The sequence below is a fragment of the Ictalurus punctatus genome, chromosome 7 (genome assembly GCF_001660625.3).
Source record: "Ictalurus punctatus breed USDA103 chromosome 7, Coco_2.0, whole genome shotgun sequence".
Lineage (NCBI taxonomy): Eukaryota > Metazoa > Chordata > Actinopteri > Siluriformes > Ictaluridae > Ictalurus > Ictalurus punctatus.
This window is the reverse complement of record NC_030422.2, coordinates 34,649,049-34,670,836: the sequence shown is the minus strand read 5'-3', so window position 1 is coordinate 34,670,836 and position 21,788 is coordinate 34,649,049. Positions and strand designations below refer to the sequence as shown.

Genomic DNA, 21,788 nt, shown 5'->3' with positions numbered 1-21,788 from the left:
AGTCCAAGTATCCTTTGTGTTTTGGTGGTTTATATAATAAAACAGTGTAAATCTGCGATTGCTTCCGCATCTACCTTTGAAACGTGACACAGCCTATTATAGTGTCTATCAAAGAATCTTATCCAGAGAGAGTCATACCTCCAAGAACAGAAAACCCACTGGAGTAATGGAGGAGAAATTCTGCTTCTTTTACAGATGGAATAATGAAGCAGCTGCAGATTTAATCTACATTTGAATAAAGACAGAATAAAGTATAACATTACATTAAAGGATAAATCTTTTAAATATTTTCTGATGTTCCTGGTAAAAAGCCCCAACAAATATTATTTTCCTAAAGAAAAACATACAACTATATTTGTGTTTTTCTGCATTTATTTGTAATTTCTGTATTCTTTGGATTTATACAAACATCTGATATTCTACATCACACATCAACTGCAGAAAGTAATAAACAAGCAAATGTTAGAACGTAAATAGCCGATTATAAGCTAAACACAAACATGAGCACATACTAGAGGTGGGAAATATGACAAGAATACAATAGTGTGTTATTTAACAGCATTTCTGCAATATACAACATGCAGCAGGATGTGAAGGTTTGGTAGGAAATTTCCAGAAAAACAGAATAAAAAAACTGTATTTAAAAATAAACATTTCAAGTTGATGATACTTTTATAAAATGTCTATATCTTTTTTTTTTTCCAAAGAAAATTTGTGTAATATGAAATATTAAAAACAGTAGAATATAAAACATGAACTCAGCTGTTTCCAGAAAGTGAGTAGAGAGCTGGAATATCAACACTGTAAGATGAACATGTTTACTGCAGTCCTGCGCTGTCTCAGATTAATCCTGCTGTAGACCTTCATCTTCATCATTACGGTTATTCTGTGTCGGTTCTAAGCTCATCTCTCTGTTCCTCTGTACAAGTTAACACACACACACACACACACACACACACACACACACACACACACACACACACACACACACACACGCACACAGTCATTAAACACTATTAATAATAACACTATTGACCAGCTCCACATGCCTAATCTCAGTAACTTCATCACATCTCCTGAAAGCCTGGTGAATAAAATTCAGTTTAAAGTGTTTATTTATAAAGAAAGTGTAGAGGATTTCCTCTCAGTGTGAGACTGGAGGAATTCACTTTTAAAGAGTCAGAGCAGGGTATGTAGTGCTGAGTGTTCAGATAAATATTTTAAACTATGAATAATCTGATGTTTAAAGGGTGAAGTGTTCTCTCTCAGTGATCATGTGACATTACTGAATAAAATGTGGAACTATTCTGACAGTAAAAGTGTCATTTATAGGAGATAATTATATTTCTGTTGTGGAAGTGTCCACGCAGTGACTGAGTGGCGTCTAATCAGGGGATGTGCTGGGGATTTTATTCTGTTTACAGCACACTGTCATGTGATCTGTGATGTCACAGTCATGTGATCTCTGATGTCACAGTCATGCAGGCATCAGGTACTTACAGGTCTCCCCTCGTTTTCACAACAAGCACAACAACCAGTGCACCACCAGCAGTATCAGGACCATCGTCCACACTGGTCTAGCGCTCTCCTGCTGTCTGTTCGAATGCGTCTCTACACACACACACACACACACACACACACACACACACACACACACACACACACACACGTGAGTGTTCTAATTGTTTGTTACAGGTGTTATCATCAGTAAATCATGATAAGAATATACTGTAGGTAACTATTGTCATCATTTTGACGTCTTGAGCTCTTTAATCACTTCCTGTCATTTGATGTCATTTCCTCCTGCTGTGACCAACAAACGTATCTAAACTGCACAATTCAGAGCAGAAATGATGAATTGGTGAGTAATATTCTTCACTTGCTCAGCGGGGGAACAGGAACAGCTCTGGATTATTAATTTTTAATAGGAAACTTTATATAGTTTTATTTGTGTATACTACTTTTTTGTTTAACCATGACCAAATAGGTTTTTAAATATTTCAAATGATATTTCATGTTAAATTATTTGTGAATCTGGAATCATTTGAAGGAGTGTTTTGAATTCTCTGATGTTAACAGACACTGTCAGGAAGCCCCGCCCCCTCCCCCAGATCCTCCCACCCAGGTGCCGCCGGAGCAACGGGGGCAAGCTGGCATTTGTCCCGGCACTTTTGAAACTACTGGGGTGGTGACCAGCACTTCAGGTAAAAACAGACAGGTCTGAAAGAAACCAATCAAAGCTTCCAGTTCAGCTGGGGGGCGGGACATTTCTCCTAAAATGGATCTCCTATGAGCAATAAAGGGTTAACCGCACTTCACGGACACTTAATAATCGTGTGTTGAATCAGTATCTCTAATATTTCAATATCTGAAATGACATATGCACATATTCTGTATCGATTACAGGAACATTCCTCAAATGACATTATTCAAATAAAGTAAATAAGGCTTGCTGGAGGAATGATTAAGGAAACAGTTACTACAGCGACACACAGCCTACTGCGGAACGTGAACATGTCTTCGATTTTTAAAAGAGGTTTTAGAATTAGTGCTATCTAACTTGAAGTCATTTTCTGTTGATATCAGCTGCCTGAGGCGTAAAATGCTAAATGAAGGGCGTGGAGTCGAAACAAACTACTCTGACGTTCATAAAAAGGTGTGTTGTGCCTGTTATTGTATTATAATCAGACCCTGGATCCATATAGCACTGAAAGCAGAATACACAGTTAGTCTGCATGTTTTTATACACAAATAACACATGCACATCTTCTCTAGGACAAAACTCTTGTCCCACAACTTTTAGAGTAGTGGTGCCGCCCCCTGCTCCCACACACACACACACACACACACAGAGAGAGAGAGAACACGTACCTCTCATTGATACTTCGTAAGTATGAAGATCTTCATTATTCCCCGTGTCTCGGACGATGTAAAGTCCACGATCAGTGAAGTTTACTCCTCTCAGTGTAAGAACTGTGTTAGAGAGTGATGTTCTCCGTCTGTATTCATCTGTACAGTGTAGTGAGCTTTTATCCACACTGCAGATCTCTTCACCATGTGGATCTGCTGAATCTTCACCCTGATAGATCACCTTCACTCCCTCTGACACGTGCAAATCCAGTTTCAGATCTTCACAAGGTTTTATCTTTTCTGGTGATGTCAACACTGAGGAGAAAAAACACTGAAGATCTTAACTGGATGTAAATGTGATATAACACATTAAACCTAAATCAGTAAGAGTTTATAAGTTATAGAGCAGGTAAAGACACTTACTCTCGATACTGAGACGCACTTCATTAACGTCTCTGTCACCACACCAACACGTGTACGTGTTCCTCTTATTGAAATCAGCTGCAGTGATGGTGAGGGTGAGATCTCGCTTCAGGTACCGATCATGGGACATTTTAAATCCCTCCATTAATGACCTGCAGGATGTCTGATCACACTCAGCCAATACATCAGACTGGTTACTGAACGGAGTCCATTTGGCCAAACCAGAACATTTATATTCACAGGGCAGATCAGCAGCCTGATTAAACTTCACCCATACAGCAGTGGAAGCTGATTCAGATACTGAAAGAGAGAAGCAGATAAACAGAATAAAATATAAATCTATCTAGACCTGGTTACTAGAAGACCATAAGAGACCAGAACCTGTTGTAAGAGAACTACAGATTCTTTCAGGAATCAGACTGATGTTAGCTAAAATGTTCTCCACTTATTATTATGGATTAGCACTAAAAGACAGCGAGTGCTGTTCAGACTAACAAACACTTTCAAACAGTGCAACTCTAGAAGATCCTCACGGCTCTCCGTCCTGTCAGTGACGGAATGATCAGCGGTGATCTAGCCTGCAGTGACCGGACACATACACACATCTCATACACACTCCCAGTGTTTATACTCTTAAATTAGTCCTGCATTGCATTGTGCAGCCAGGAGGTACTGAAAAGTACCGACACTTTCCCACATCAATAAATCCAGAGAACATGAATTGACAAATTATAAAAGCCTCCATCCTGACATGCTCCACCCCTTTCTCCTGGTGACTGGTACAGATGTGGCAATATCCATGCAGGATCAGGAAGCCTCCATCCATCTTCAACCGTTTACTCCTTTTCAGGGCCACGGGGAACCTGGAGCCTATCCCAGAGAGCATCGGGCACAAGGCGGGGTACACAGCATCAGGCACAAGGCAGGGTACACTCTGGACAGGGTGCCAATCCATCGCAGGGGTACACAGCATCGGGCACAAGGCGGGGTACACCCTGGACAGGGTGCCAATCCATCGCAGGACACAATCACACACACTCACACATTCATTCATTCACACACCCATTCTACGGACACTTTAGACACGCCAATCAGCCTTCCATGCATGTCTTTGGTGCATGGTAGTACTGGTGGAGGAAACCGGAGTACCCGGAGGAAACCCCCGCAGCACGGGGAGAACTCCGCACACACACAGAGCTGTGGGAATCGAGCGAGGAATGTAGCTGTGATTTGCGGCAAAGGTTGTTGAGCTTCACACAATGGGAAGTTTCTATAAGAAAATAGCACAAGCATTGAAAACGCCCATTTCACCATCAGGGCAATAATGAAGAAGTTCCAGTCCACTGGAGATGTTATGAATGAACCTGGAATTGGACGTGTGTCTGTATCGTCTCAACGCACTGTGAAGAGGACGGTTCGAGCAGATAAAACATCTCCAAGGGTCACAGCTGGAGAACTGCAGAAGTTAGTTGTGTCTTGGGGGTCAGAAAGTCTCCAAAACTACAATCTGAAGTCACCGACATCACCACAAGCTGTTTGGAAGGGGTTCAAGAAAAAAGCCTCTACTCTCATCCAAAAACACACTCGAGCGTCTTCAGTGTGCAGACACTACTGGAACTTCAAATGGATCGGGGTCTACGGTCAGATGAAACCAGAATAGAGCTTTTTGGTGATAAACACAGAGGTGGTTTTGGTCACACAGAGAGGTAGCCGTATGGAAAAGTACCTCATGCCCACGGTTAAATATGGAGGTGGATCTTTAATGTTTTGGGGCTGTTTTTCTGCCAGAGGACCGGGACATTTTGTTAGGATACATGGCATCATGGACTATCAAATATCAAGGTGAAAACCTCTCCAGGTCTCCGTCTAACCATTAGACGACCAGGTGTTGGGGAAAGCTGAAAATTGGCCTCATAAAAGATGATGACCTTAATCCAGCCCCCTACGGCCCAATCCTTTTAAAAACCTCAGCCTGGCTCTTCTTTGCTTCTCATTGATGAAGGATCCTGTTTCAAACCATCCTTGCCGTGCACTTCACCCCAGCTGCCATTTGCCATTCTTTTTGTAGGTCTCTTGATGCCATCCTACGGTTCTTGGTTGTCATCCTACGGCGTGACATTCAAATGAGTTGGCAGTCAGTGGAGTCATTTTCGCCCTCTGCTGGTCTGTAGCTTTGTTGTCCCCAATATCTGCTTCTTAACCTTGTTCTTATGAACCACCATCTTTGAAATTTTAAGGATGGAAGCAACCTCATACTCACTACATCCCTCTGCCAGTAAAGCCAGAATTGAACCCTTCTTTTCCTCACTCAAAATGTTCCTTTTCAACTCCTTTGGCATGGTCAATAGTTATTTTTGTATTCCAATTACTTTTGAGTTACCACTAGCACTGTCTTTACCATCCAGCTGATCCTACTGTAAGAGGATAGTGATGACCACAGCAGTGGTTTTTATTCAGTAGAATGAGGTGTGCCTGTGTTGGAATTCAGCAAACACTGGAATGCAGAGATGCTTTGCAGTGGTCTCTTAATTTTTTTTCCAGAGCTGTAAGTGTTGACTGATGTGCATTTTGCTGACAAAAAAAACATCAGCAATAGACTGCAAAAAGAAATCAGTATGTTATCTCTCCTTTAACTAATACCTGACAAGGGATAGTACCACATACAATTCTGGGTGTTTATTTATTTATTTATTTATTTATTTATTGATTAATTTTGGCTTCTACAGACTGTACTGATTGACCGTCGATGCTCATCAACAATCAGGATCTTCAATTAGCAGATTTTGGCATTCACATGAAGGCTGATTAAATTGGAATCAAGGGTTAGATTGTTGGACCAACATATGGATGAGAAGAATACAAATCTGCCCCATCTGCCAACAGGTGATCAGTCCTCATCCACAGCTGAGAGTCCTGTTGTTGTTCCACCAGGGACACCAACAATTTTGGCTACTCACAGTGATTGTGAGCAATAATTTGGGAGATGGTCATCTCCTCATCAGTGTGCCCAAGGACATTCTCCACCAGACCACAGACACATTAGTGTCCACACTCTTGACTGACAATCCTTCGAAAGATCTGATTTTACCGGGACTGGGTAGGTTTCGTCAACTTTGATGTCCCCAAGGGGAAAAATGCTATACCTAACAACCTTCAGCAAACATTAACAGAGACAGTTGATAGGAAATTCCATGATCCCATTACACCCCGTGACTGGAAGGCAATAGGGTATCGCCTTAAACTTCTCCGTACCAGAAAACAGTGTTCAAATATCAGAGACTTAGCTTTAAATAACATACTGTAACATGTAGATAAAGTGTGTGCTCCATCCGATATTATAAATGCCCCTTTACATTATTCATCCTGGTGCCAACAGCCGTGTCTCATGTTCACTACACCTTCAGAATCAGTGTTTGCTCAAAGAATGTGACACGACTGCCACCTAACAGTCTTGTCTCACCAGAGCAGACTGAGTGACATACCGCAGTGTACCATGGTGTACTGCAGGATCATGTTCTCTTTCTCACACATTAGTAATGGCCCCATCTGCACACTGCTGTTGTTCGGCCTGTATTTGCATATGGAACCTGATTGGTTCTTATATTTGATGATGCAGTAACTCTCTCCTGTAACTCAGGTTTGTTTCTTAAAAGAAATGATTAAAACCACTGCAGTAGCAATTTTCTCACTTTGACCCTGGAATGAAATACTGAGGAAGTAAATGAAATGAATCCTGAAACATGTTTAATAGAGGTTTGGAAGACTGTAAGAGGAACTAGCTGAGTCCAGTGTGAGCAGTGAGACTGAAATCACACTCACCTGTGATGAACATCAGGATGAATAAAAGCAGGACATGGTGAGGAACTCTGCAGGACTCCATGTCTGAGACACAACACCACCATCAGCACTGCACAGGTGAGAACAGGTGAGGAATTAACCAGGTACCTAATCACAACAACTTCAGTGGGAAATAAACTGAGAATTTCTACTACTGATAATAATAATAATAATAATAATAATAATAATAATAATAATAATAATCTATGATAAGCAGAGCTTATACATGCACAAACACAAACATTACACTCCAGCAGCGGGAAGAGCTTTCTCTTATAGGGCCCCACAGTTATGGAACAGTCTTCCTATTAGTGTTCGGGACTCAGACACAGTCTCAGTGTTTAAGTCTAGGCTTAAAACGTATTTGTTTACTCAAGCCTACCCTGACTAGATTCTGTTCTACTACTTCGCAGTCATAATAATCTTTTTTCTCCCTCTCTCCTTTCGCCGAGCCCCACACGAATTTATGGAGATACTAGAGATCCAGATCTTTTCTGCCTCTGGATGGAGCTCAAATCTTCTTTAATTCTAGACTGCTGGGACTACGGCTGCTCTTAACGCCATACAGACTTCATATAAATCCATAATGAACTTTTTCACACTATCTGTTGTTACCCAGATGAGGACGGGTTCCCTTCTGAGTCGGGTTCCTCTCAAGGTTTCTTCCTCTTAAAACATCTTAGGGAGTTTTTCCTCGCCACCGTCTCCACTCAGTGTCTTGCTCAGTTGGGATAAATTCACACCTTTAATATCTGTACACCGTGTTGATATTTCTGTAAAGCTGCTTTGAGACAATGTCTATTGTAAAAAGCGCTGTACAAATAAAATTGAATTGAATTGAATTGAATTGAACTCCCAAACAGAAGGAAAATGTTATGACCCCTTTAATATTTTGGTGTTAAAGACGACTTCTTTGAAATTAACAAAAAATAAAAAATGTAATATATATATATATATATATATACACACACACACACTTCATTTATATATTTAAAAAAAAATTCTTAAATGATTTTTTTTCCTATTTGGCTTAATGCTTTAAACTTGATAGATTTTGCCCTTTATTTAATGTAAAAGCATACATATAAAAACTAACCCTGATGTGTGTTGGTTTTGTTACTTATTTATTTAAAATGATCATTGTGTAGAACTTTAAACTGCGTTGGCCGTGTAGTTTATTGGCACTATAACCGCAAAGTGTGTAAAATCCACCTTGAACTAACCACTAACTATTTCTTTATTGAAGTCCAAGTTCAAAATAAAACTCTATGAACAGCTCCATTGTGAAGGTGTTATGTTTAAACCACTGCCCTGCTACCAGCGAGAAATTAAACCAGAAGTACTGTAGCCGCCCGCATCAAATTCAAGGTCTTGATGCTCACCTACAAGACCTTGTCTGGAACAGCACCCTCCTACCTCAACTCTCTCCTGAAGGCTTACATTCCCTCTCGCAATCTGCAATCAATCAACGACCGACGTTTAGTAGTTTCTACTCAGTGTGTCTCAAGATCCCTTTCAAGAACCTTCACACTAACTGTTCCTCAGTAGTGGAATGAACTTCCAACCTCAATCTGGACCACAGAATCTCTCACCATCTTCACAAAACAGCTAAAGACCCACCTGTTCCGTGAACACCTAACCAACCCATGAAATAAATAAATAAATAAAAACTTCCTCTGGCACTTACACCTCCACTCTGTGCACTTTGCTTCTGATGGAAATCAATGAATGGATCTTGTACAGTAGCACTACTTGTATTGTTCTCTGCTTAATATATCGCTTTGCTTGTATTTTCTTATTTGTAAGTCGCTTTAGATAAGAGCATCTGATAATGAATAAATGTAAATGTTCGAACTCAACCATGGGGGAACACAAAGTTTTGCAAGAGAACGCAAAAAAAAAAGTTTCTCAGGGGAACGCAAAACCACAGAAATATAAATTTTCCTCCCATCTCCTATTGTTTTCACCACAATATCCCCTTAGGGGCTCTGTTGTAAGTTGTATTTTGTGAATGTTAATTAAGTTATGAATGTGTGGACAGGAACGTGCAGAGAGTTCCTCAGGGGCTCGAATGTCAAAAAGGGCTAGATCACCAAAGAGCTAATTTTACTACTTTAACTACTTTACTAACTTTAATTTAACTCCATATTCTTATCACCCTGGTCGACGTTGTAAACAGACTGTGTGTGGTCACAATAATGAATACGAGAATGATACTACTAATATAAACTAAGGGCATTGTATTTTTACATTTATAGATATAATTAGAACAAAAACTTTTAGTTTTAGACTTTTACCATCCACAAATGTAGTGACACACCCACTGTACATCTCTTACTGTAAAGTCAGTAAAACTATTAATCTCACAATTAAAAGTAAAGTTGGCAGCAGCACTTTATTTCCAAAAAACTGCAGCACTGCTGGCTGAACTGGCTTTTTACTCTCAAAGCTTATCATTCTTGCCTTATAAATTTCATTTTAAAAAGATAAATTGAGATTTTAATGATCTTTTCAGAATTTCTTCATATCAGTTAGGCTGCAGGAATAAGTTTACCATATTAGATAACAAGGGGAAAGTTACTATATGTATATAGTATAACTATATTCACGATGTTGAAAAGTGGGTGATTATTATTCTGTGCTGAGACTCAGCAGCTCAGGCTGAACGGAGCAGATGCTTTCAGTTTATCGAGCCACTGAACGTTCTCCAACTGAACTGTGGGGGTAGTACCATAGGGGGCAAAGGGTAATCAGTGTATGGCCGAACAGAACACCAACTATCTCATCAACTATCACAGCAAGCCCAACTCTCTGTAAACATATAATGCCTTTTTTTTTTTGCAAATATCTCTCATATTAGCTCCCTTTCTTCACCCATGTTGATAAGGAAGCTTCCCTTTCTCTGCCTCCTTCTTCAGTTTTTCTTTCAATTTCTGCCATCTCTCTCTGTTAAGCATTGTGTCTTTACTGGCTATATAATATGCATATAATATAACAGGGTTACTTGCATGTCTGGAAATATAATGAACTTGAGTAACTAGTACTTACCAACACATTCCCTCTCGATCAGTTAGACAACTAGCGGCGATAAGCGTCTAAAATACTGATAATATTAGGAAAAGTTTAGCTGGTGGTTTCAGCATACCCGTCTAACCGTTTCAGTATACCTGTCTACCTGTTTCAGCATACCTGTCTACCTGTTTCAGCATACCTGTCTACCTGTTTCAGTATACCTGTCTACCTGTTTCAGCATACCCGTCTAACCGTTTCAGCATACCTGTCTACCTGTTTCAGCATACCTGTCTACCTGTTTCAGCATACCTGTTCCAGCATACCTGTTTCAGTATACCTTTCTATCTGTTTCAGCATACCTGTTTCAGTATACCTGTTTCAGCATACCTGTTTCAGTATACCTTTCTATCTGTTTCAGCATACCTGTTTCAGCATACCTGTTTCAGTATACCTTTCTATCTGTTTCAGCATACCTGTTTCAGTATACCTGTTTCAGCATACCTGTTTCAGTATACCTTTCTATCTGTTTCAGCATACCTGTTTCAGCATACCTGTTTCAGTATACCTTTCTATCTGTTTCAGCATACCTGTCTATCTGTTTCAGCATACCTGTTTCAGCATACCTGTTTCAGTATACCTTTCTATCTGTTTCAGCATACCTGTTTCAGCATACCTGTTTCAGTATACCTTTCTATCTGTTTCAGCATACCTGTTTCAGTATACCTGTTTCAGCATACCTGTCTATCTGTTTCAGTATACCTGTCTACCTGTTTCAGTATACCTGTTTCAGTATACCTGTCTATCTGTTTCAGTATACCTTTCTATCTGTTTCAGCATACCTGTCTACCTATTTCAGCATACCTGTCTTATCTGTTTCAGTATACCTGTCTACCTGTTTCAGCATGCCTGTTTCAGCATGCCTGTTTCAGCATACCCGTCTACCTGTGTCAGCACACTTGGATGTGTGACTGTACATTATTCCCTTCAAATGCTATTGAACCCATTCGGTAGTGAAACACATGTCTAATTTACATATGATTTAATAGCTTATTTTAATAAATACCAGAAAATTAAAAGGTGTCCATCATACCTGACACCTATCCGAACACTTTACAGTGGGTTATATGACTGTAAATCATTCCCTTAAAATGTTATTGAAGTTATAAACGTGTTTAACAACGTCGTGTTTAACAACTTTAAAGACTGTCTCTTAATTTCCGCATACCTGCGAATATCGAACGTCACACCAACTTTATTCCAGTGTGTCCCAGGCTGAAAAAAATCAATCTTCTTGGCTACAGCCCTGTTTCCTGGCCAGGTTACACCCAGTCTACTATGCTGTTTATCCTGAGACATCAACCTCACTACATTAAAGATATTTTCTCTAGTAAATACATCACCATTTCACATTTATCATCAAAACCAATAAAAACAGTAAACACTACTAAAATAAGAGGCCGGTATTTCTATACAGCAATGTACACAACTATTTACTGTCGGTGTTTTTTCTCCACAGCGGACATTTTACACAAACTCTTCACGACGAGTTTATTAAAAGTTCTGTATTAACACATAAACTCATCTCAGTCGTTTAAACCACGCTGTAATATTTATATAACATTAGTGTATTATAATATCTGTAATGAACTCACCGTGTGAAGGTTAAAAACTCTGTTTACTTCTACTCCACTCGGTGTTCAAACTTCTCCCTCCTTCCTTCCCGGTTCAGTGTGCAGAAGAGGAGGAGGAGGAAGAGGAGCAGGAGGAGGAGAAGAAGAGGAAGAGGAGGAGGAGAAGAAGAGGAGGAGGAGGAGAAGAAGTGTAAAAACTATTGCGTTTTGCAGAAAGTTTCTCGGGTTTCATCGTAAATTTCCTTGAAAAGCAGAATAAAATATATTCAGTAGTTATTGTGAGTGGGATGTTGAGGAGTTTTAGTAACCTATCAGTTTTATTCAGGAGCGGACTGGCCATTGGGAAGTTCGGGAACGTTCCCGGTGTGCCAGTCTTATGAGGTCCTTTTTTCCTAACCCAGGCATGATATAGTTTATATACAGATATTCAGGATATTCAGCAGGTCATCTCAGCTGCAGCGACACGGTTTCATTGTCTTATATATTAGCTCAACACAAACAATACAAATGAACAGATTGTGTTTGGGTTTTTTACATTTATTTTTTATTAATGATTCGTTGATCGCGAAACATGTCAGTTCAAATTTGGTGTATCAAACTGGGGCTATGTGTTGCCAATCCTCCCCGATTTTATTGCTGTACCTGCATCTTCATTTAAAGCCTGTTTCACACCGCACGCCGCAGCGTATTATATTCGGCCTGCATGTTAAGTGTAAAGCAGTGATTTGTACATTTAGCTGTAATTCTCTACACATCCACAGGGTGCCGCTAATTCCTACTGTTTCTAAATTGTTACTGATGGCTCTACACATGGGGCAAAACTTCTGTAAATACACGCCCAATTTCACACCAAGTATTTCTTTATAAATCCCAGTTTCTGTGAGGGAGTTTGTTCATTCCTGCGTTGTCTCCTCAACTGTGCTGCAGAAGTGGCTTCCATCTCTATCCATCTCTTCTCAATCACAGCTGTACGTCTGTACAAGTTAACATACACACAGTCATTAAACTTCGTCACATCTCCTTCAAGCCTGGTGAATAAAATTCAGTTTAAAGTGTTTATTTATGAAGAAACTGTAGAGGATTTCCATCTCAGTGTGAGACTGGAGGAATTCACTTTTAAAGAGTCAGAGCAGGGTATGCAATACTGAGTGTTCACATAAATATTTTAAACTATGAATAATCTGATGTTTAAAGGGTGAAGTGTTCTCTCTCAGTGATCATGTGACATTACTGAATAAAATGTGGAACTATTCTGACAGTAAAAGTGTCATTTATAGGTGATAATTATATTTCGGTTGTGGAAGTGTCCATGCAGTGACTGATAGATCATTTCCACCAGGGCTGAAGCCAGAGCTCCACACAAAAAAAAGCCTGGGCCGATGCCCAATTCCTGGAGCGGCACCGGCGCTCAAACCTTGCTGGTCTCGAGCAAGGCCACCAGTAACCTGGTCCGGAGCAGGTTATGTTCCAGGGTTAGTTTGTTTCAGAGAGCTGATGGAGTGTAGCGTGTCCTTTTGAAGAAGATCCAGTGGATGAGGAAGCACAGATTATACGAAATCTTTTTCGTACCCAGATGAATATTTGCGAGAGTGTTACCATTTTTCGCGAGAATCGTTAATGTAATATTTTGAAACCTCATATCGTTAACATCGTTGATGCATCATGGATCAGTGCGTAACACCGAGCACATTTTATGCATTGCCCTTCATTTTTTTCCACAGGGTGTTTTGTGTATGTAACGTGGGTGATGCAGAGCATGTGGAAAAGAAAACGGTGTGTAGGGTTCACACAGTACAGCCTTGCACTCAAATGGTTGCTACACAAGTTTGCGCAGTTCCCTTGCCATAAACCATGATGAACCATCGATGAAGATGTCAAAAGGAACTCAGTGAAGCAAAGAGATTGCAGGGTGTTTCAGGATGTGATCTGCCCAATTAATTTCTGATTAAATGACTAAAAAAAGTGAACAGTTGAGGTTCATTGTTTCTTAATTTTCTGTAATTGAAAAAGACATTTGAATTGATTGCTTTACCATTTAACAATAATTCCCATAATAAAAAAATAATAATAATAAAATAATAATAATAATAATAATAATAATAATAATAATAATAATAATAATAATAATAATAATCAGTAGGTAAACACTTTGTCCACCTTTAACCAGTGCTTCAGCAATTAACTTTCAAGTCTGGACTTTTTTATGTTCAGCTTTTTTTTCCTCCATTTAAAGTTGTAGAAAGTCAATTTCCATGTCACTTTTTCTAATTTGTCTTTGAAGATGGACCTTATTCAGGTCCTTTTGCAGGAAAACAGAATAATAATTCAATATAATTGATATTATAAATGTCTGTAATACAGACACAGACCAAATATTTTTAATCAGGTCAACTGCAAACTATTTTTTACACTTCCAAGATTCTGTGTGGAGGTAGATGGACCCTCCTCTGTACAGGAATTGCCATAAACCTTAAGGGGACAATGACAAAGTTTTAATAATAATTCTATAAATAAATAAATAAATAAATAAATAAATAAATAAATAAATAAATAAAGGGGAATGCATTATATGTTAAACCTCTGTGGGCCTCCCAGCATCTTCATTTTGTATCTCTTTCACAGCAGAGGTGGTCTCTTCATCGTCATCCTACAGTGCTCATTACTAATGCTCTTTGGTCTAGAAAACAAATAACACCTGAAGGCAATCATCACTTTCACCTCTAGCAGGATGTTCTGTTGCAGGAGGGTTTAGTAATATGACGTGTCCATCAGCAACTGTAAGAAAATTAAATCATGTACATTCTCAAACAAATACAACTAATATACAAAGACATAAGGAACATCTAGTAAGGGCAGAACAATTAAGATTACAGTACACACCATATACAGTAAAACACAATAAACATGCATAATACACAAGTGAAACATTGCCAATAAAGAGTTATTTTAAAAGACCGTGGCATTGTTTATGGTCATCTTGATTGTTTAAGGATAAATCACTTAAAACACTGGAAACTTTAAAAAACAAAAACAAACAAAAAAACAAGTCTAACTACTAATATGCTACACATAAATTTTACCAAGCCACTTATATCATGGGTGGCCATCGACTCTGATGAACTTTCAATTCAATTCAATTTTATTTGTATAGCGCTTTTTACAATAGACAAGCAACTTTACAGAAATATATAAACACGGTATACACATATTAAAAGTGCGAATTTATCCAAACTGAGCTAGCCACTGAGTGGCGACGGTGGCAAGGAAAAACTCCCTAAGATGTTAAGAGGAAGAAACCTTGAGAGGAACCAGACTCAGAAGGGAACCCGTCATCATCTGGGTCACAACAGATAGTGTGAAAAAGTTCATTATGGATTTATATGAAGTCTGTTTGGCCTTAGAAGCAGCCGTAGTCCCAGCAATCTGGAATTGGAGTAGATGAGAGCTCCATCTAGAGGCAGGACATCCGAAACGGATCAGGCAGGTCTGGAGAGCAGAGAGGATCAGGATCTCTAGTATCTCCATAAAATTGTGTGTGGCTTGACAGAAGCAGAGAGGGAGAGAAAAGATTATTAGTACTGTGCTTAGCATACCAGAAAGTCTAGACAGGGTAGGCTTGAGTAAACAAATACGTTTTAAGCCTAGACTTAAACACTGAGACTGTGTCTGAGTCCCGAACACTAATTGGAAGACTGTTCCATAACTGTGGGGCTCTATAAGAGAAAGCTCTTCCCCCTGCTGTAGCCTTCACTATTCGAGGTACCGTCAGATAGCCTGCATCTTTTGATCTAAGTAGGCGTGGCGGATCATAGAAAACCAAAAAGTTGCTTAGATACTGTGGCGCAAGACCGTTTAGTGCTTTATAGGTTAATAAAAGTATTTTGTAATCAATGTGAGATTTCACTGGGAGCCAGTGCATGCAGTGTGGATAAGATCGGGGTGATGTGGTTGTATCGTCTGGTTCTAGTTAGGACTCTAGCAGCTGCATTCTGGACTAACTGGAGTTTGTTTATGCTCCTACTGGAACATCCAGACAGTAAGGCATTACAGTAATCTAGTCTAGAGGTGACGAAAGCATGAACTAATATTTCTGCATCATGTAGTGACAATATATTTCTTATCTTAGAAATATTTCTGAGATGAAAGAAGGCTATCCTAGTAATATCATCTACATGAGCATCAAATGATAGGCTGGAGTCAATAATCACTCCAAGGTCTTTAACTGCTGTACATGATGAAACAGAAAGACCACCCAGAGTTACTATGAGATCAGAACTGCCCCCTGGAACTGCTCCCTTGATTAAGGGACAGTGGCAGCTCCTGAGTGGGAGTGAGAGAAGGTGCTGTTTGTCCAACACCCATTTTATGGGCCTCTGCCTTCTTCCTGTGGCTATATAGAACCTAGATAAAGGTTATTATAGAAGGTTGGTTCAATTAGTTAGGTTAAATTTAGTTTATGAAATATTATTTTTCTTGTGGTTAATTTTGACTTGGCTCAAAGTCCTTCTGGGTCCAGAAGGATTACACCTAATAAAATATAAAGCCTATTGTATTATTTGTATATTCAATGGTAAGAAATTGACGGAGGGCTAAAAGTTAATGGTATCAATGTTTAATTTAGCATCCTAATGCAGAGAGCAGAGAGCATCTTTCTTAAGATTCTTAAGTTTGAGCTCCACTTGCTCAGACCACTCGGTGCCACTCACTCAACCCAGAATCCACTTTGTGATATGATGGTTTGAGACAGGGCTGTAGCCACAAACATTTTTTTCTTTAGCCACAAATAATTCTCCACTTGGAATGGTTTGTCACTCCGTAACTGAACATCAGTAAAAGAAAACAGTAGTGTTATAATTTTGTATCTTTAGTGAACAGAGTGTAGTATTTTATCTTCAGTGACCGGAGGTGAGACCAATCAGCAAAATACGTGGTAATACTCGAGTCTTAATGGCTGACAGCACTCAATTATGCCAAACGCTAGCTCACACAGTCAGTAAATGTGAGGGAAAATGGTTATATGACTTTTTTTAACTACTAAAGGGTTGAAACAGAAACACTAACATCCTCTGATTAAAAGTTGCAGGCTATTTGTTGGTACCTGGAATAGTAAAGGCTACAGCACGGGAAGAGCTTTCTCTTATAAAGCCACACAGTTATGGAACAGCCTTCCAATTAGTGTTCGGGACTCAGACATAGTCTCAGTGTTTAAGTATAGGCTGAAAACCAGGGACGTACAGCGGGGGGTTTCTGGGGGCTTGAGTTTAACAGTTTTTTAACCTGGTCGTCCAAGTTCTGATGCTGCGCAGCCTCCTGCCTGAGTGGAGAAGGACAAATAGTCTGTTGGCAGGGTGGGAGGAGTCCATCATAATGTCGTAGGCCCTACTGCTGTATCTGCTGATGTATGTGTCATTGATTACCGGGAGACTGCATCCAATAATCTTCTCTGCCACACACTGCAGGTCCTTACTATCTGCAACAGAGCATTTTCCATACCATACTGTAACGCATGAGGTGAGGATGCCCTCCACCACACACTTATAAAAAGATGTAAGGACTGTAGTTCCCAATCCAGCCCAATTAAGCCTCCTTGGAAAGTACAGCTGTTGGTGGGCCTTTTTTACCAGGCTGCTGCAGTTTTTTCCAATTGAGGTTGTCATTGATATGTTCCCCCAGGTATTTGAAGCTGGAGACAATGTCCACCTCAGCTTCCTAGATGCAGAGGGGAGGGGGTTGGTTCCTGGTGGCCTTTCTGAAGTCCACGATCAGTTGTTCCACCTCTAATCTGTAAGCTGACTTGCTATTCTGTGAAATGAGTTCCACCACAACAGTATCATCTGCAAACATGACAATATGGTTAGTCGGATGTCTGCCAGAGCAATCATATGTCAGCAGAGTGTACAGCAGTGGGCCCAGGACACATCCCTGCAGCGAGCCGGTGTTGAGAACAATGGGGAGGAAATAATGTTATGGATCTTTACAGACTATCATCTTTTGGTTAACTAGTCCAGTATCCAGTTGTACAGTGAAGAGCTTAGTCCAAGAGTATCCAGTTTATGTATCAGTGTCTGTGGAATAATCATATTAAAAGCAGAACTAAAATCCAGAAAGAGCAGTCTGGCATAGGTGTCTTTGCTCGTAAGGTGGGTTAAGGCCAGATGTACAACCGATGAGACAGCATCTGCAATGGACCTGTTCTTTCTGTATGTATACTGATTAGGGCAAATGCTTGCATCAATTTTCGCACTGATTTGAGTCATGATCGACTGCTCAAAGCACTTCATCGCTATTGGGGCGAGTGCTACCGGATGCTAGTCATTCAACCGAGACAATGTAGTGGTCTTAGGCACAGGGATGATGGTGGCAGATTTGAAGCATGATGGACAACTGCTTTGTCAGTCAGTACCTCTGATAGCTGATGTGCACAGAATGCTAAAGACAGGGTCTTTCAGGACCCTGCCTGGGATGTTATCTGGGCCTGCAGCTTTCTGTAGCTTAACTCTCTGCAAGACCCTCCTAACATCTTCTGTGGTTACACTTGGTGGCTGCTCACCAGGTAGTGAGCATAAAAAGCGTTGAGAGCATCAGGACGAGACGGGTCACCAGGGCATTCAGTGTCTCTTCTGTTCTTTATGCCAGTCCACATGCTCTGGGGGTCATTTGTAGAAAAGTGACTCTGTATCTTAAAAGCATAATCAGCCTGGGCTCTTTTCTGTCTCATGCTTTCAGAAGAGATCTGACCTCTGCAGTCATCCAGGGCATTACTGGGCAACACTGTGATTGTCTTTTGTATTGATTTCTTTGTATTCACAACAGGGTTATAGAAGCGCACTCCTGTCAGCTTTGTGGAGTAGCATGCCGCTAATCTAGAGTGCTGAGTTCAGGACATTGCAATTAAGCCATGTGTCCATCAATAAAAGTACACAGCAGTTCCTCAGTTCCTTGTACACATTCATTCACAGCCTTAGTATATCCATTTTGTTATCCAATACCTGAACATTGGCTAAAAAAAGAGACGGAATCACCAGTCTATTGTTGTTAGCCTTTAGCTTAGCCTGCAGGCTGGCTCTTTTGCCCCTCTTCTGCTTCTGAGCACACCACTTACTCCTGCCTCTGAGCCGGCGTATGTTGCAACGCCATGCCACTGTCCTCAGAAGCTTCATCCTGCCCAGCTCTGATTTCAAGTTCAGTGTTAGTTTTGATTCATATCCACTGTTAATTTCACAGAGATCAATTGGGCTGTATCGCACACACCTCCCTGCACACATACCCTCACTATCCTTCTATATAGATGGAAAAACCGGCAAAACACTAAAAGCTGAACCGGGAGCTCCGGAAGGTGCTGCGCTACTGTTTGCCGCCATCTTGCAACTCTGAATATCGCGATGCATCTCACTTCAACCACTAACTCTTCTGCTAACCTTTTCATAATATTATCAGGATTTTAGATGCTTATCACCGGTAGATTTCAAATTGATTTAGAGGGAATGTGTTGTTAAATACTAGTTACTCAAGTTCGTTAAATTTCCAGACAGGCAAGTAACCTTGTTATATTATAGTATGTTATATAGTCAGTAAAGGCACGATGCCAAACAGAGAGAGAGAGAAGGCAGAAAAGTAAAGAAAAACTGAAGAAGGAGGCAGAGAAAAGGAAGCTTCCTTATCAACATGGGTGAAGAAAAGAGAGCTAATTTGAGAAAAATATTTGCAAAAAAGGCAAAATATATTTACAAAGTGTTAGGCTTGCTGCGATAGATGTAGTTCTGTTCGGCCATACACCGATTACCCTTGCCCCCCACGGCACCACCCCCAGTGTCATCTTTCTTTTTTTATATAAGAACCATTTAGTTCAGTTGCTACAAACTGAAAGCATCTGCTCCATTCAGAGTCGCAGTACAGAATAATAATGAACCCACTTTTCAAGATCGCAAATATATACAGTATGTCACAAAAGTGAGTACACCCCTCACATTTTTGTAAATATTTGATTATAGCTTTTCATGTGACAACACTGAAGAAATGACACTTTGCTACAATGTAAAGTAGTGAGTGTACAACTTGTATAACAGTATAAATTTGCCGTCCCCTCAAAATAACTCAACACACAGCCATTAATGTCTAAACCGCTGGCATCAAAAGTGAGTACACCCCTAAGTGAAAATGTCCAAATTGGGCCCAATTAGCCATTTTCCCTCCCCGGTGTCATGTGACTTGTTAGTGTTACAAGGTCTCGGGTGTGAATGGGGAGCATGTGTGTTGAATTTGGTGTCATCGCTCTCACACTCCCTCATTCTGGTCACTGGAAGTTCAACCCGGCACGTCATGGCAAAGAACTCTCTGAGGCTCTGAAAAAACAATTGTTGCCCTACATAAAGATGGCCTAGGCTATAAGAAGATTTTTTGAATGATTACAAAACTAAAATCAATCAGCCATGCAAGATCTACTTTGTAGAAAATCTGCTCTCATTTCTGAATTCGTTTTCCCTTCCAGTGTTACTAATTGTTTTAGAGCAGCGGTGTTGAATAGTATTCTTACAGGGCTGGTGTGGGTGCAGGTTTTCATTCCAACCAAGCAGAAGCCACACCTGAGTCTATTGAAAGCCAGGATCAACTGATTAAACAAGTGATTCAGGTGTCGCTTCTGCTTCATTGGAATAAAAAGCTTCACCCAAACCACCCGTGTTTTGGTTCAGTGTTCGCCAATGCTGTTCCTGGAGATCTATCTTCCTGAATAATGTATTTAAAAAAAGCTGTATCCATCTCTTTCATCTGCATTAAACAGCACTATCTTTTGTTTCTATAGGTTCTATCCAGACACTCTAAGGTCTCTCTAAGTTCTTTCAAAACTCCATATGAATCAGTTCATACACTCCCCTCCACTAATATTTGCATGCTTTCTAAATATGTGCAAAGATGACTGTGAAAAAATGACTTAATTGTTTAACCTTTTGATCATTTGTTTTAAAAAATTGTAAATTAAAAAAATCACAACAATACTATGCTCTCATGGATATCAAAGAAACACAGGTTTATCACAAGAAACTTTGTTAAATATAGGTGTGCAACAATTATTGACACCTATATGAATTCATATGAGAAAAATATATCTGAAGTATATTCCCACTGATATTTTACATTTTCAGTACATCTGTGTGAAACAGGAAATTGTTCAACCATGACTTCCTGTTTCACAGGGGTATAAATATGAGGTAACACATAAGCCAAATTCCCTTAGTCATTCATAAGAATGGGTAAGGAATATAAACATGGCAGACGACTACAGCTCCCAAAGCTACACACTGTCACTTCACCTTCTCTTGAGAACAAATCAGACACACCGGTTCCCAATTACAATATCAATGACACCATGCTACTTAAGAGACTTTCACACACAGCCATTCTGAAGTATACGCTCAGTTATATTTTGCCTCTGCTGTTACCAAGCCGTGATACCTTGTTTGTTTATTCTGGTTTTAAGTTTGTTTTTGCCTTGCCTTGTTTGGACTGTTTGCCTGACCTCTGCCGATCTTTGTTTATCGATTTCTGCCTGATCCCTTGGACTTATTTTATTAAACTGCCATACCTGCACTTGCTTCTGTCCTAACCCTCATTACGTTACAAATACTTTGCCGATAACATGGACGCGGCAGGAACGTGAAGGAGATATCATGCCAAGGTAATAAAGAACACAACACGGAGAATCAATTCTATCAAGCTTCCTCAGTCGGTTGCCATGAATCCCCCAGAGTCTTACGATGGATTTATCGGCTACCCTGTGTATTTTCTGTTCAACTGCCAATTACATTTTTTGAGCCTCGCACACCCCAAGCCTGACCAGAGGCATTGGCTGGGATTCATACTGTCCCGTCTCGGTGGCCAAGCCCATCAGTGGGCGGAGCGTCTGGCAGGTACAGAATCCAAGGGTCTTCACAATTTAACTCAGTTTGTGGCACTATTGATAAAGGAATTTGGGAGTCCAGAGTACACCTCCAACCTGGATGAATATTTGGGGATGGCCAGTCTCATGAGTGAACCTGC

The 21,788-nt window shown here is 40.1% G+C and overlaps 1 protein-coding gene across 3 annotated transcripts in view; it reads right to left on the bottom strand.

Moving 5' to 3' along the window:
* The window catches only part of LOC108267094 (DIS3-like exonuclease 2), a 33,105-nt gene extending 21,224 nt beyond the window's left edge, over positions 1-11,881 (bottom strand). Inside the window, exons 1-6 of one of the 3 annotated variants that reach the window (XM_017471063.3) lie at positions 11,775-11,881; positions 7,093-7,180; positions 3,274-3,573; positions 2,872-3,165; positions 1,501-1,611; positions 355-919 (exon numbers count right to left, since the gene is read on the bottom strand). In XM_017471063.3, the coding sequence (XP_017326552.3) occupies positions 1,517-1,611; positions 2,872-3,165; positions 3,274-3,573; positions 7,093-7,153 (750 nt within the window). In that variant the 5' untranslated portion in view covers positions 7,154-7,180; positions 11,775-11,881 and the 3' untranslated portion in view covers positions 355-919; positions 1,501-1,516. Of the gene's footprint in view, positions 1-138; positions 920-1,500; positions 1,612-2,871; positions 3,166-3,273; positions 3,574-7,092; positions 7,181-11,774 lie in introns of those variants that run through there. The other 2 variants (XM_053681218.1, XM_053681216.1) reach the window with 2 other exon arrangements.
* Positions 11,882-21,788: the final 9,907 nt, after the last annotated feature.